The sequence below is a fragment of the Bos mutus genome, chromosome 9, assembly GCF_027580195.1.
Source record: "Bos mutus isolate GX-2022 chromosome 9, NWIPB_WYAK_1.1, whole genome shotgun sequence".
Classification (NCBI taxonomy): Eukaryota; Metazoa; Chordata; class Mammalia; order Artiodactyla; family Bovidae; genus Bos; species Bos mutus.
The window spans coordinates 32,201,624-32,217,099 of record NC_091625.1 but is presented as its reverse complement, the minus strand read 5'-3'; the positions used below and the strand labels follow the sequence as shown (position 1 = coordinate 32,217,099).

Here is a 15,476-nt window from a genome sequence, read left to right as displayed (position 1 = left end):
GAAATAAAGCCATTTACAACAACATGGATGAACCTGGAGATTATCATAGTAAGTGAAATAAGTCAGATAGAGGAAGACAAATATCATATGATACTGCTTACATGTGAAATCGAAAAACCAACAAAATGATGCACACACTACTGTATTTAAAATAGATAACCAGTAAGGACCCACTGCATAGCACAGGGAACTCTGCTCAATATTCTGTAATAACCTAAATGGGAAAAGAACTAGAAAAAGAACAGATAATGTGTATGTGTAATTGAATCGCTCTGTTGTATGGCTGAAACTAACACAACATTGTTAATCAACTATGCTCCAATATATAATAAAATTTTTTTAAAAAATAGAAAAGAATTATTCCAAATAACAATTGTCAGTGGACTCTCTTTAAAAGTATGGATGATAAAATAACCTGGATTTTAAAAAGAACTGATCCTCTTAAGAGGGCTATCTGTTAAGTAGAATGTAAATACAGTATATTACATTCTATCTCAGTAAAAATGTAAATAGAGTATATAAATTTAACCTTACTCAATGACAAATACACTGCCACACACCACACATAAAATCAATTGATGACTCTGATAACAATTGTGGTTCTGATAACCACAAAGCTAAGTGATAAAGAAATGGCAGTGGAATGACCAAAGGCTAGTGCTTTCTCTAGTTAGGTTTAGGATTTATTAATACATAAATCTGACAGTGTTTTCAAGCCTTGTAACTTGCCCTCTCTAGTCTTGCCTTTCTCATGACTTCCAATCTCCTAGTCCAGACAAAAAGCGTGAATATCTGCAAATCATGGTACCTCTGCAGCTTTCCTACGCTACTTTGGAGAACTCTCCCCAGTTCACTCAGCAAGTTAGAGTACATTCAGATTTACCCTTCTGCAAGAAAACCTAAGTCGAGGCTAGCACCCTCACACGTACAAAAATAGAAGCGCTAAACAAAATGGTAAAATGAATGCACTAATGCATAGAAGATGTCCTTTATATCTGGAGGAAACTTCTGCCAGGAAGAGTGTAAAAGAAGGTACTCCTGGAGTCCAGAGACACCTTCCTTTCCTTGCAAGTGATGATCTAGCCCTGGGCATGCTGGGTCATGACAAGACTATGCAATACTGGTTTTACTTCGATCAGCATGAGGAATTGTGCTAGAGAGATATTCCACACTCAGGAAGAAAGCAGGTGGGAGGTGAAGAGTTTTAGCCTCAACCACAAGGGTCCCTCCCTCTTATGCTCACCAACCCTCTCTGTGTTCCTCCTGCAGTGCCAGGGTGAGTGAATTCCCTGCTGTCCAGACCGCCAAGGGGCCTGTGGCTAAATGCAATTATAGCATCTCTAATGAAAAAAACTAAGTAAACAATTACAACCGACTTTTCTAAGAAAATCAGCTTTTCATAATCTTCTACACTTTAACAATACAGGACAATATGACATCTTAATGTTATCTCACTGAATGGAATCATGTATGTGATACATGTGAAAATAAACTTTTTTTTTTAGAATCAAACAAATTAGTCTGGAACATGATATTACCATTAAGTGATTTATTTTTTATTCTAAAGTAACTGCATTATTTTAAGAAAAGGGTAGTAGAGGTGAGTATATTTTTGGATCTTCACACTGTTTCATATTATTGCAATTTTTAAGCAAATTTATAATATGAAGATAGAGCTAAAAGTAACAGCAAAACTGACCACAAAAATCAAAACCTTAGAACTAAAAAAGAGTAAGGGATGATAGAAATGTCAATTTATTTTAATCTTTTTGTCTTACTATATGTTACTAAGTGTATTCTTCAACTTGTCCCAGTAAAGCAGCAGGTACATCAGAAATTAAGCCATCATTAACACTAAACAACAAAAACTCTATCATTCTCTGACTCATTTAACGAGAGAAATTAAATTATTACTTAAAACAGAGACACATCCAGATCTGTGTTAGAGGTTATGTCCAGATCAATTACTTCAGGAGAAGGCAATGGCATCCCACTCCAGTACTCTTGCCTGGAAAATGGAGGAGCCTGGGGGGCTGCAGTCCATGGGGTCGCCAAGAGTCGGACACTACTGAGCGACTTCACTTTCACTTTCATGCATTGGAGAAGGAAATGGCAACCCACTCCAGTGTTCTTGCCTGGAGAATCCCAGGGACGGGGGAGCCTGGTGGCTGCCGTCTATGGGGTTGCACAGAGTCAGACACAACTGAAGCGACTTAGCAGCAGCAACTTAGCAGCAATTACTTCAAGCCCGTGGTTGCCGGCAGGCAGTCCCTGGAAATCAGCATCAGCCTCAGAGCTTTCGAGAAATGCAGATTCTTGGACAAGAGGTCAGATCTCTTCCATGAATAACTCTGGGGGTGGGGCCCAGCAATCAGCACTTTAACAAGTCCTACAGGTGATTCTGATGCCCATTAATGTTTGAGAAACACTACTTGAAATAACATGTGAGGGGCTTCCCTGAGGGCTCACTGGTAAGGAATCTGCCTGCCAATGCAGGAGACATGAGTTCGATCCCTGATCCTAGAGGATACCACCTGCCAGGGAGCAACTTAAGCCTACGCGCCACAACTACTGAGCCTGTGTTCTAGAGCCCGTGCTCCACAAGAGAAGCCACTGCAGTGGGAAGCCTGCGCAACACAGCTGCAGAGTCGCAGCCACTCTCTGCAACTAGAGAAAAGCCTGCACAGCTTCGAAGACCCAGGACAGCCAAAAATAAATAAATAAAGAATGTTTTAAAAAAACCCATGTGAGTGCTATTTTTTTTCTCACTTACTTTGATGCTGTTTATTTGAATACCTTTCATCAAAACCACTGCGAATAGCAAGTAAATTTTCTGTGTCTATGCTCAGTCACTCAGTCGTGTCTGACTGTTTGTGACCCCATGGACTGCAGCCTGCCAGGCTCCTCTGCCCATGGAGTTTTCCAGGCAAGGATACTGGAGTAGGTTGCCATTTCCTACTCTAGGGGATGTTCCCGATCCAGGAATCAAGCTTGCGTCTCTTGCACTGGCAGGCGATTCTTTACCACTGCACCACCTGGGAAGCCCAAGTAAACTTCAGACCAATAACAATCCCAGAAGACAAAGAGCAATGCATATTCTAGAAAAACAAGCCAGAAAAACGTGTTATGTTCCTAAGGAGACGGAGCCACAGAGACATCCTGTGTGTGTGTGTTCAGTCACTCAGTCGTATCCAACTCTATGAGACCCCGTGGATGGTAGCCCACCAGACTCCTCTGTCCCTGGGATTTACACCTGGTGAGAATACTAGAGTGGGTTGCCATTTCCTCCTCCAGGGAATCTTCCAGACCCAGAGATCGAACCCATGTTTCCCACATCTCCTGCATTGGCAGGTGGATTCTCTACCACTGAGCCACTGGGGAAGCCCACAGAGGCATCCTGGGTTTTACTAATTCAATGCCCTGCCTGAGTCCAAAATGGAGGTGCAATATACCTAAAACCAGACCATTCCCACTCCTGGTTCATTCTGCCTGGGACACCCGCATCCCTCCCTGATCTCATCTTCTAGTCTAGAATCCTTGGGTGAATCATCTAGGACAATTCACTCCCTGCTCAGCGAGCTAATATATCTTCTAAATATCTTCAGTGACACATGTGTCACATAAGTAAAAGATGCCAGTGAGTGCCTTTACAATTATGTTCAATACGTACATATGCATGGATCTGTGGGCATACATACATAAATTGGGAAATAAATTTGACTATACAGCTGTCTCCCTTATAGCCTTGAAGCTCTTTAGATGAGGGACTATACCATGTGCATTTTGGTTTCCCAAGGGTCTAGCAAATCCCCACATGGGATATGTTTGTAGAATGATGTTATTTTGGTAGTAATATAATTCGCAAGTCACTTTCTCAGAGGATAATGAAGAAACGGGCTAAATTCACCTGAAACCAATAGGATCACTTAGGCAGACAGAATTTTAGTATTTAAACTGAGCATTGAAAAGTGTCTAAACATAAAGACAGCCTAAAGTCATTTCTTAAATACCATTTCAATAACATCAACTAAAGTCCCTTTTAACAACCATTCTGAAACCTCATAAGAACAGAACATTTTTTCTTGATCCTAGCAAGATATTACCTAGTATCTGATACATAAAGATTAATAATATTCATAATTTTATTCCAGTAAGTGTAACTGCAGATACTATTTTTTCACCTAAATCAAGTATCTGGTATTTTTTTGAATTTTAATTTATCTCCAAGGAATTCTATAGGGACTCCTAATCTTTCTGAAATCACAGCATTCATTTTTGGGTTTTTTTTTTTTTCCTTTTTTTTTGGCCAGGCAGCATTTGGGATCTTAGTTCCCTGACCAGGGATCGAACCTGCATCCCCTGTATTGGAAGCACAGAGTCTTAACCACTGGACCACTCGGGAAGTCCCACAGCAATCGATTTTGTTATTTATAAATCCCCATCTTTCTGAAATGTAGTAAATACTTATTTTCAAACAAAATGGCACATCTGTTCTCTAATCCTAGATTGCAGGAATTCAAAGACATAGCTTTAACACTACAAGTTGCTAATTGCTCCACTGCAATTTCTTTAAACTTAAGAGGCTTTGTCTGTTATTCATTCCAAAAAAGTTACTGAGGGCCTGATAGGTGCCCAGCACAATGCTAATCTTGATATATAAAAATAATGAATTTTATCACTGGGTAGCATCTACCAAATTTTCTTATTCTTTGAATTACCTATACTTTTATTGTCAGTAGTCACCAAAGCTCAGAAAGCTGTATTAGTTTTATACACACATACATATGTGTATACATGCACACAAATATTCTCCCTCCTCTCAGTTGGTATGGCTAGTAGCCAGCCTAGCCTTCCAAATATCCAGAGAAACAGTATAGAATCATGATTCTTCTCCAAAAGTGACCATCAATTACACAATGGATATGTTTTTAAGTATGGTGGCTTAGTTGCTAAATTGTGTCTGACTCTTGTGACCCCGTAGACAGGAGCCCTCCAGGCTTCTCTATCCATGGGATTTTCCCAAGCAGGAATACTGGAGTGAGTTGCCATTTCCTTCTCTAGGGGAATCTTTCTGACCTGGAGATGAAACCTGGGTCTTCTGCATTGCAGGTTGATTCTTTACTATCTGAGTCACCTGGAAAGCCCATTTTAAGTATAAAAATCTATTATTAGTGCTTGAACTAAATATATGTTGGGATTTCTCAAAATCTTCTTAAAAAACAATATGGCAGTAAAATTCACCTGATATCCTGGCATGAAGATTCTGCTTCATGGAGAGACCTTCAGGTTGAGAAAGGGACTGGAGAATCGTCAAGGCTGATCTTCTCAGTGCATTATCAAAAATAGTTAGCACTTCATTAGGGAAGGCATTGAAATATTCCCCAATTTCCATGTTGGTCTCAAAAAGGGTCATGGCATTAACCACAACTGGGTAATGAGCATCTTCATCTCTTTCCTTCAAGATGAGAAGTATGTCGTTCTTATGGTACTCCGAAACATAGGACTCAAACGCTTGACCAACCAATGTAACTTGATCGCTATTCATCTTGATCTAGGTAACTAAAGAAAGAGAAAGGACTGTGTTATACCTTTGCTTTTCTAGACTTATATACTAGTTTACAAAAAAGACTGTTTGGCTGTAAATCATTCTGACTTTGCGCCAGACTCTAATTTGATCTGAATTATCTGTTATAGTCACTTGCCTGGAAAATTCCATGGACAGAGGATCCTGGTGGACTACAGTCCGTGGTGTCACAAAGAGTTGGACATGACTTAGCGACTGAGCACGATTATTAAGCACATAAAATCTTAAATGCCAGTCTTTTGGTTTAAGTTCCTCCTAGTAGAGTTCTTTGCAAGCATCCTGGTTCCAGGTTTTATTCACATAAAAAACATTTTTCTCTCTCTCCCTGGCAAACCTAGTCTCACACACACACACACACACACACACACACACACTCATTTGTATTCTGCTACATACTACTATTCAGACCGGTAGCAATTCTGACTTAAGGAGTTAATAAATTGGCTTTAGAAATTTACATTTGGAGGTGAAAGTGTTCCTCTTTTCTTTTTCTAACCTCGGAAAACTATTGTTGTTTTAGTCTTTAAGTCATGTCTGACTTTTTGAGACTCCATGGACTGTAGCCCATCAGGCTCCTCTGTCCCTGGGATTTTCCAAGCAAGAATACTGGAGTGGGTTGCCATTTCCTTCTCCAAGGGATCTTCCCAACCTAGGGATCAAACCCAAGTTTTCCATGTCTCCTGCATTGGCAGGTGGATTCTTAACCACTGAGCCTCCTAGGAAGCTCCACACTAGAAATCAGCTGGAAAAAATGGCTTCTTAAAAATAATTTTACTTCTTAGCCACTTTGTTCTTTCAGTGCTTATGACTGGAAGGGGTTCAGCTGGCTTCAGCAAAAATAGTTGTGAAAAGTATAAAAAAAAAAACTAGGAAATTAAATTGAGGAAAGGAAACTGTCTCTAAATAGAAATCACTATGATTAAAAGTAAATATATTACATTTTAATTTATATCTACAGATTAAAAAGGGCCTGCTGCTATTCTATTTTCATGAATATATGTAGATAACATGTACAAGGCACTATTCTGGGAAATGAAAAAAGCACAATAAAAGGTCCTCTATGCCTCAGATAACCAAAGAACAGATCAAATGAAGTGATGTTCTAACAGTGGTAAAAATGCAATACAAATGGGAGCACAAAAGAGACAAGAATTAAATATAAATGGAGTGACAACCCCAGACGTGCCAAAGGACAGTTACAAATAAACTGCCTAAATTGATCATTTAAGAAATTCACATTTGGTTTGGAAACAGACCACTGGAGGACAAATGTCCTTTGACTTATTTCATTCAATCAACATCTGTTGTTCTAGAAATAGATGAAAGAAGACTGTTATGACATTCACGGTTTAGCATCCTAAATATGTGTTACACGTGCTACTAGCAATATTTTGCTTTCTCTGGGAAGCTACTCGAAGGTATGAAAGGAGTAAGGGGTAGTATACCACAGTTATGTCAAGAATCCTGACACTTACAGGATGCCAATGTGAGATTAAGAGATGTATAGGCCACTACACTGATAAGTATTTTGTGTGGGTTAGGTACACATTCAGCTAAGGGTAAAGAAGAAGAAAAAGCACTTGGGAAAGAACAACTAATCATACAGTATTTTCATCATTTGGCCTTTGCTGGAAAAACAAAACAAAACAAAACTGGGACTCTTAGAGTGGCTATAAGATAAGGTCTCAGTTCAGTTCAGTCTCTCAGTCGTGTCCAGACTCTTTGCAACCCCACAGACTGCAGCATGCCAGGCTTCCCTGTCCATCACCAACTCCAGGAGCTTGCTCAAACTCATGTCCATCGAATCAGTGATGCCATCCAACCATCTCATCCTCTGTTGTCCCTTTAGATAACCTCTAAGATTCTATAAATGCATATTAAATTTGGAGCCAAAAACTTAGCAACTTAAAAGGCAGTTCCACATAAGGCTGGAAGGGGGTAGTCTCAGAATTCATGGTTCATATTAAGATCAGTTTAAATTTCGCCTAGTCTTTTTGAAACAGCATCACTAAAAAAAAAGCATTCACTTTCAATATCTGGGCACAACTGACTGAGCAGCTTGCTAACCCTAGAAACATGCTCACCCATACTTGAGCAGCGTTTTACAACTTTCAAGTTCCTTTTCCTTTTTCTTATGGAATATTTGAAGACAAATAAAGCCAGGTTGTGCTACTTTATTCTCTTAAGTAAATCGCCAACAAGAAAAACCCAGGAGGATGCATAAGCTGTAACTTCCAGCTGGGTCCCTGGGAATCACAGCCCGCACACCCGCCGCACCGCCCCTCCGGGGGCCACGCCCCTGCACCCTAAGATCCGCCCTCTTTGGCACCGCCCCCTTCCCGCCCCCCAGCTTCAGCTCTCCGCCTCCTCCCCGCGGGCGCTCCGCAAACGTGGAGCCAACTTGTGCCCGGAGAACAGCTTTCCACACTTCCGTCTCTGGACACTGCCCGTGCCCGACAACAACACTTCCTAGGCTCGGCTGCGGGCAGCCGCGTCGCCGGCCCAGGCCCGAAGTTGAATAGTTTTGGAATTAACCAGGTGTGGGCAAGACTTGGGACGCACTGCGGGAGAAATAAAGAATGGTGAAACGAAGCTGCGGCTTTCACTTACTGGCGGTTACGCGGTGTCAGAAGTCACCGGGGGCTGCTCCCGACGCTGAGGGACACGAAGGGCTCAGGCCAGGCGGCGGGGTAGTGCGCGGGGCCCGCGAGGCGGGAGGAGGCCCCGGGTGGAGGCGGGGCGGGTGGCGCGCGCGGGGCCGCTGGAGGCGCCGTCGGCCCCGGGGACGCGCAGGCACCCGCGGGTCCGCCTGGCGCCCGGGCGAGATAGGCGCCACGCGGGCGGCTTGATCGGGCCCGCGCTCCCGAGGGACGCCGGGCCGCGCACTGCCTCAAGTTGGCGGTTCAGGTGCCTCTTCCGGGTGGAGGAGCGGGCGAGCGGGCGCGCGCCCCGCGGAGCGCTGCCGGACGAGAGAGGCGGGGCGGGGCGGGGCTGGATGGGAGGAGCGAGGCGGGTCCCGGCCAGGGCGCCAGGAGCCCCGGGGCGGGCTAGACTGAGCGGTAGGCGGTGGCTCTTAGGTTTTGCACGCGCTGGGCTTTCCTTCTTGTCTTAAGACCTCTGCCAGACCCAAAGCCGCCAAGATTTTTCTGTTTTCTTCCACAAGTTTTAGAATGAAGGTTTTAAGTTTAGGTTTATGATTAATTTTGAGCTGATTTTTGGATATGCTGCAAAATACGGATTTTTTTTTTTGCGAAATATGGATCTTGGGATAACTTTATTAATAGAAATCTACTACTATTAAAAGAGCTATATTTTTTCCACTGAATAGCCTTTGGACTTACCTCCAATGTCAGTTGTCCTTATATGCGGGTCTAAGACTTAATATTCTGTTCCCCGATGTATTTGTCTAGCTTTATAAAAATACGGTCATAAACAGGGTCATTTGAAAAGACCCTGATGTTGGGACAGATTGAAGGCGGGAGAAGGGGACGACAGAAGATATGATGGTTGGATGGCATCACCAAATCAATGGATGTGAGTTTGCGTAAACTCCGGGAGCTGGCGTAAACTCAGGGAGCTGGCGATGGACAAGGGAGGCCTGGCGTGCTGCAGTGCATGGGGTCTCAAACAGCTGGACACGACTGAGCAACTGAACTGAACTGATAAAAACACGAGGTTGTCTTAATTACTGTAACTATAATGAGTCGTGAAATCGGGTAGATCGTTTGGCCTCTAGTTTTGTTCTTTTTCAAAGTTGTTAGGGCTCTTCTGTTCCAAATGAATTTTAAAGCCAGCCTGTTGTTTTCTGTGAAAAAGCTGCAATTTTTATTGGGGTTGCATAGAATCTGTCGGAGAAGGCAACGGCACCCCACTCCATAACTTTTGCCTAGAAAATCCCATGGATAGAGGAGCCTGGTAGGCTGCAGTCCATGGGGTTTCGAAGAGTCGGACACGACTGAGCAACTTCACTTTCACTTTTCACTTTCATGCATTGGAGAAGGAAATGGCAACCCACTCCAGTGTTCTTGCCTGGAGAATCCCAGGGACGGGGAAGCCTGGTGGGCTGCCATCTCTGGGGTCGCACAGAGTTGGACACGACTGAAGCGACTTAGCAGCAGCAGCAGAATCTGTAGGTCAGTTTGGGAAGAATCTATTTGTTATTAGTATTTTATGACCCTTGAATAAAGTAAACCTCCCGCTCTATGTAGGGGTTCAGTTCAGTTCAGTTGCTCAGTCATGTCCGACTCTTTGCGACCCCATGAATCGCAGCACGCCAGGCCTCCCTGTCCATCACCAACTCCCAGAGTTCACTCAAACTCCCACCATCTCATCCTCTGTAGTCCCCTTTTCCTCCTGCCCCCAATCCCTCCCAGCGTCAGAGTCTTTTCCAATGAGTTAGCTCTTCGCATGAGGTGGCCAAAGTTCTGGAGTTTCAGCTTTTTGTCCTTCCAAAGAACACCCAGGGCTGATCTCCTTTAGAATGGACTGGTTGGATATCCTTGCAGACCAAGGGACTCACAAGAGTCTTCTCCAACACCACAGTTCAAAAGCGTCAATTCTTCGGCACTCAGCTTTCTTCACAGTCCAACTCTCACATCCATACATGACCACTGGAAAAACCATAGCCTTGACTAGATGGACCTTTGTTGGCAAAGTAATGTCTCTGCTTTTCAATATGCTCTCTAGGTTAGTCATAATCTTCCTTCCAAGGAGTAAGCATCTTTTAATTTCATGGCTGCAGTCACCATCTGCAGTGATTTTGGAGCCCAAGAAAATAAAGTCTGACACTGTTTCCATTGTTTCCCCATCTATTTCCCATGAAGTGATGGGACCAGATGCCATGATCTCCGTTTTCTGAATATTGAGCTTTAAGCCAACTTTTTCACTCTCCACTTTCACTGTGATCAAGAAGCTTTTTAGTTCCTCTTCACTTTCTGCCATAAGGGTGGTGTCATCTGCATATCTGAGGTTATTGATATTTCTCCTAGCAATCTTGATTCCAGCTTGTGCTTCTTCCAGTCCAGCGTTTCTCATGATGTACTCTGCATATAAGTTAAATAAGCAGGGTGACAATATACAGCCTTGACGTACTCCTTTTCCTGTTTGGAACCAGTCTGTTGTTCCATGTCCAGTTCTAACTGTTGCTTCCTGACCTGCACATAGGTTTCTCAAGAGGCAGGTCAAGTGGTCTGGTATTCCCATCTCAGAACTTTCCACAGTTGATTGTGATCCACACAGTCAAATGTTTTGGCATACTCAATAAAGCAGAAATACATGTTTTTCTGGTACTCTCTTGCTTTTTTGATGATCCAGTGGATGTTGGCAATTTGATTTCTGGTTCCTCTGCCTTTTCTAAAACCAGCTTGAATATCTGGAAGTTCATGGTTCACATATTGCTGAAGCCTGGCTTGGAGAATTTTGAGCATTATTGTGCAGTAGTTTGAGCATTCTTTGACATTGCCTTTCTATGGGATTGGAATGAAAACTGACCTTTTCTAGTCCTGTGGCCACTGCTGAGTTTTCCAAATTTGCTGGGATATTGACTGCAGCACTTTCACAGCATCATCTTTCAGGATTTGAAATAGCTCAACTGGAATTCCATTACCTCCACTAGCTTTGTTCATAGTGATGCTTATGTAATCTCGAAGTTTTTTGCTGTTATGTCAAATTCATCTGTCAGATTTATCCCTAAAATCATGGGAAAGAAGGGACCATACTTTTTGATAAATGTTACCAGTTTCAATTTCTGGTTGTTCTTTGCATACAATTGATTTTTAACATTTTATTATTAAAAATTTTAAAGCAGTTTTAGGTTCATAGCAAAATTGAATAGGAAGTACAAAAATTGCCCATATAATCCTTGTCTCCACACAGCTGCAACCTCCCTGTTAGTATCCTTTTACCAGAGTGGTGGATTGGTTAAAATTGATGAACTGACATTAACACATCATCATCACTCAAAGTCCATGGCTTATAGTAGGGTTCACTCTCGGTGTACATTCTGTTTTGACAGAGGTATAATAAAAGGCATCCACCACTGCATGTTACACAGAACAGTTTCACTGGCCTAAAAATCTAAAAATCATCCTTCCAACCCCACTAACTCCTAGCAGTAACTGATCGTTATACTCTCTCTGTAGTTTTCCAGGATATCGTGTAGTTGAAATTATACAGTATGTTGTCTTTTCAGATCAGCTTTTTCACTTAGTAATATACATTTAAATTTCTTTCATGCCTGTTCATGGCTTGGGCAGCTCATTTCTTTTTGGTGCTGAATGATACTGCATTATCTGCACATACCACACTATCCACTCACCTACAGAAGGACCAATTTTGGTTGCTTCCAAGTTCAGCCAATTATGGATAAAGCTGCCATAAACAACCACATGCAGATTTTGTGTGAACATAGTTTTCAGCTCCTTTGGGTAAATACAAAGGAGCATGACTGCTGCATAATATGGTTAAGAGTAGTTTTGTAGGAAACAACCAAATGTCTTCCAAAGTAGCTGTACCATTTTATTCCCATCCACCATGAATGAAAGTTGCTTTTGCTCCACATCCTCTCCAGCATTTTGTGTTTTTAGTGTTTTGAATTTTAGCCATTCTAATAGGTATGTAGTATCTCATTGTTATTTTGCTTTGCATTTCCCTGTTGACATATGATGTTGAATATCTTTTCATACACTTAACTTTTATCTGTATATATTGGGCGTCTTCCGGTCTTTTGCCCATTTTTTAGTAACAGTGCTTGTTTTCTTATTGTTGTTTATTTTTCTCAGAAAATGCCTCCAAGGAAGAATGAAAACAGATATTTGAAGATTTGTTACTTTATACATTTGGCATTTTTTAGATAAAAAACACTCTACAAATCCAAAGGCTATAATGTTTTAATATATATAATTACATTTTATATGCTTCCATTTTCTCTCCATTCTTAGCATTGTTATGCTTTTTAAAAAAATCAGTTGACTAATAAAATTTGCAATATACCTTATAATTAAGTCCACTTTCAAGTAACACTATACTACTCCAAGTATTTTATAGTAGCAAAGTAATCCTCAATCTTTCCTCCCATCCCTTGCATCATGGCACTCATCCACTTTACTTATATAAGCTTGTAAGACTTAGCTCTGCATAATGAATATACTACTGCTATTATTATGTGGAGCACACTCTTCTGTTAGATCAATAAGTTTTTATTTTCATTTAGTTTTTCTTCAGTACTCTTCCTTAGTTTATGTAGATCTGAATTTCTGACATATTATATCCTTTCTCTTCAAAGAACTTTTAACTTTTCTTGCAAGGTAGACTTGCAGGCAACAAACTCCCTACATTTTTGTCTGAGAAAAATATTTTTACTTCACTTTTGAAGGATAATTTTGCAGGTACGAATGATAGGTTGGTGGGATTTTTCTCTCAACACAAAATATTTCACTCTGCTTTCTTGTTGCTTGCATAGTTTCTAGGGGAAGTTGAATATAATATAATCTTTTTTTTTTTCCCTCACAAATGTTTCCCCCACCCCTGACTTCTTTCAGGATTTTTCTTTAACGTTCAGTTCAGTGGCTCAGTCATATCCAACTCTTTGTGACCCCATGACCACAGCACACCAGGCCTCCCTGTCCATCACCAACTCCCAGAGCTCACTCAAACCCATGTCCATTGAGTCGGTCATCCTCTGTCGTCCCCTTCTCCTCCTGCCCTCAATCTTTGCCAGCATCAGGGTCTTTTCCAAAGAGTCAGCTCTTCGCATCAGGTGGCCAAAGTATTGGAGTTTCAGCTTCAACATCAGTCCTTCCAATGAACACCCAGGACTGATCTCCTTTAGGATGGACTGGTTGGATCTCCTTGCAGTCCAAGGGACTCTCAAGAGTCTTCTCCAACACCACAGTTCAAAAGCATCAATTCTTTGGCACTCAGCTTTCTTTATAGTCCAACTCTCACATCCATACCTGACCACTGGAAAAACCGTAGCCTTGACTAGATGGACCTTTGTTGGCAAAGTAATATCTCTGCTTTTTAATATGCTATCTGCTGCTGCTGCTGCTAAGTCACTTCAGTCGTGTCCGACTCTGTGCGACCCCATAGATGACAGCCCACCAGGCTCCGCCGTCCCTGGGATTCTCCAGGCAAGAACACTGCAGTGGGTTGCCATTTCCTTCTCCAATGCATGAAAGTGAAAAGTGAAAGTGAAGTTGCTCAGTCGTGTCTGACTCTTAGCGACCCCATGGTCTGAAGCCCACCAGGCTCCTCTGTCCCTGGGATTTTCCAGGCAAGAGTACTGGAGTGGGGTGCGATTGCCTTCTCCGAATATGCTGTCTAGGTTGGTCATAACTTTCCAAGGAGTAGGCGTCTTTTAATTTCATGGCTGCAATCACATCTGCAGTGATTTTGGAGCTCAGAAAAATAAAGTCAGCCACTGTGTCCCCATCTATTTGCCATGAAGTGATGGGACCAGATGCCATGACCTTCGTTTTCTGAATGTTGAGCTATAAACCAACTTTTCCACTCTCCACTTTCACTTTCATCAAGAGGCTCTTTAGTTCTTCACTTTCTGCCATAAGGGTGGTGTCATCTGCATATCTGAGGTTATTGATCTTTTCCCCAGTAATCTTGATTCCAGCTTGTGCTTCCTCCAGCCCAGCGTTTCTCATGATGTACTCTGCATATAAGTTAAATAAGCAGGGTGACAATATACAGCCTTGACGTACTCCTTTTCCTATTTGGAACCAGCCTGTTTGTTCCATGTCCAGTTCTAACTGTTGCTTCCTGACCTGCATATAGGTTTCTCAAGAGGCAGGTCAGCTGGTCTGGTATTCCCATCTCTTGCAGAATTTTCCCCATTTTATTGTGATCCACATAGTCAAAGGCTTTGGCATAGTAAATAAAGCAGGAATAGATGTTTTTCTGGAACTCTCTTGCTTTTTCCATGATTCAGCAGATGTTGGCAATTTGATCTCTGGTTCGTCTGCCTTTCCTAAAACCAGCTTGAACACCTGGAAATTCATGGGTCATGTATTGCTGAAGCCTGGCTTGGAGAATTTTAAGCATTACTTTACTAGCGTGTGAGATGAGTGCAATTGTGCGGTAGTTTGAGCATTCTTTGGCATTGCCTTTCTTGGGGATTGGAATGAAAACTGACCTTTTACATTAATTTGACATTAATTTGTTGCAAGTCCTCACTCATTATTGCTTTAAAGATTTCTTCTGTTCCTTTTTCTTACTCCTTTGGGAATTCCCATTATGTGTATGTTTTGTAATTGTATATGTTTTGACATTTGTACTTGTCTTGGATATTCCAGTGGGTTTTGCTTCCCAGTTTTGGAGGTTTCTACTGACATATCCTAAAGCTTAGAGATTCTGTTTTCAGCTGTATGCAGTCCACTGAGCCCATCAAAGGCATTCCTTATTTTGGTTACAGAGTTTTCAATCTCTAGTATTTCTTTTTGCTTCTTTCTTAGAATTTCTATCTCTCTGCATACATTGCCCATCTGTTCTTGTATTCTATTTTATCCATTATCCTTTACCTATTAATCATAGTTGTTTTAAATATTCAGTCTGATTATTCCAATATCCCTGCCATATGAAAGCCTGGTTCTGATGCTTGCTCTGTTGCTTCAAACTGTGTTGGTGTGGTTTTTTTTCATGTATCTTATAAATTTTTTGTTGAAAGATGATGTGCTAGGTTACAGTGCTATAAATAGGCCTTTAGTAACGTAGAGATAAGGTATGGAGTGGGGAGAAGTCTGTAGTCTTATGATTAGGTCTCAATCTTGTAGTTAGGTTTTGTCTCTGGATTATGAATTTTGCATGTTCTTCTCAGTCCCTTCCCTGCTTAGGTGGTACAGGATGGTTAGAATGGGCTGGAACTGATATTTTCCTTAACCCAGGC

The 15,476-nt window shown here is 41.7% G+C and overlaps 1 protein-coding gene across 4 annotated transcripts in view; it reads right to left on the bottom strand.

Moving 5' to 3' along the window:
* Nucleotides 1-8,553, bottom strand: part of MCM9 (minichromosome maintenance 9 homologous recombination repair factor) — a 97,063-nt gene extending 88,510 nt beyond the window's left edge. Inside the window, exons 1-2 of one of the 4 annotated variants that reach the window (XM_070376362.1) lie at nt 8,195-8,553; nt 5,242-5,559 (exon numbers count right to left, since the gene is read on the bottom strand). In XM_070376362.1, the coding sequence (XP_070232463.1) occupies nt 5,242-5,545 (304 nt within the window). In that variant the 5' untranslated portion in view covers nt 5,546-5,559; nt 8,195-8,553. The remainder of the gene's footprint in view (nt 1-5,241; nt 5,560-8,194) is intronic. The other 3 variants (XM_070376361.1, XM_005901640.3, XM_070376360.1) reach the window with 3 other exon arrangements.
* Between the last annotated feature and the right edge of the window lie 6,923 nt (nt 8,554-15,476).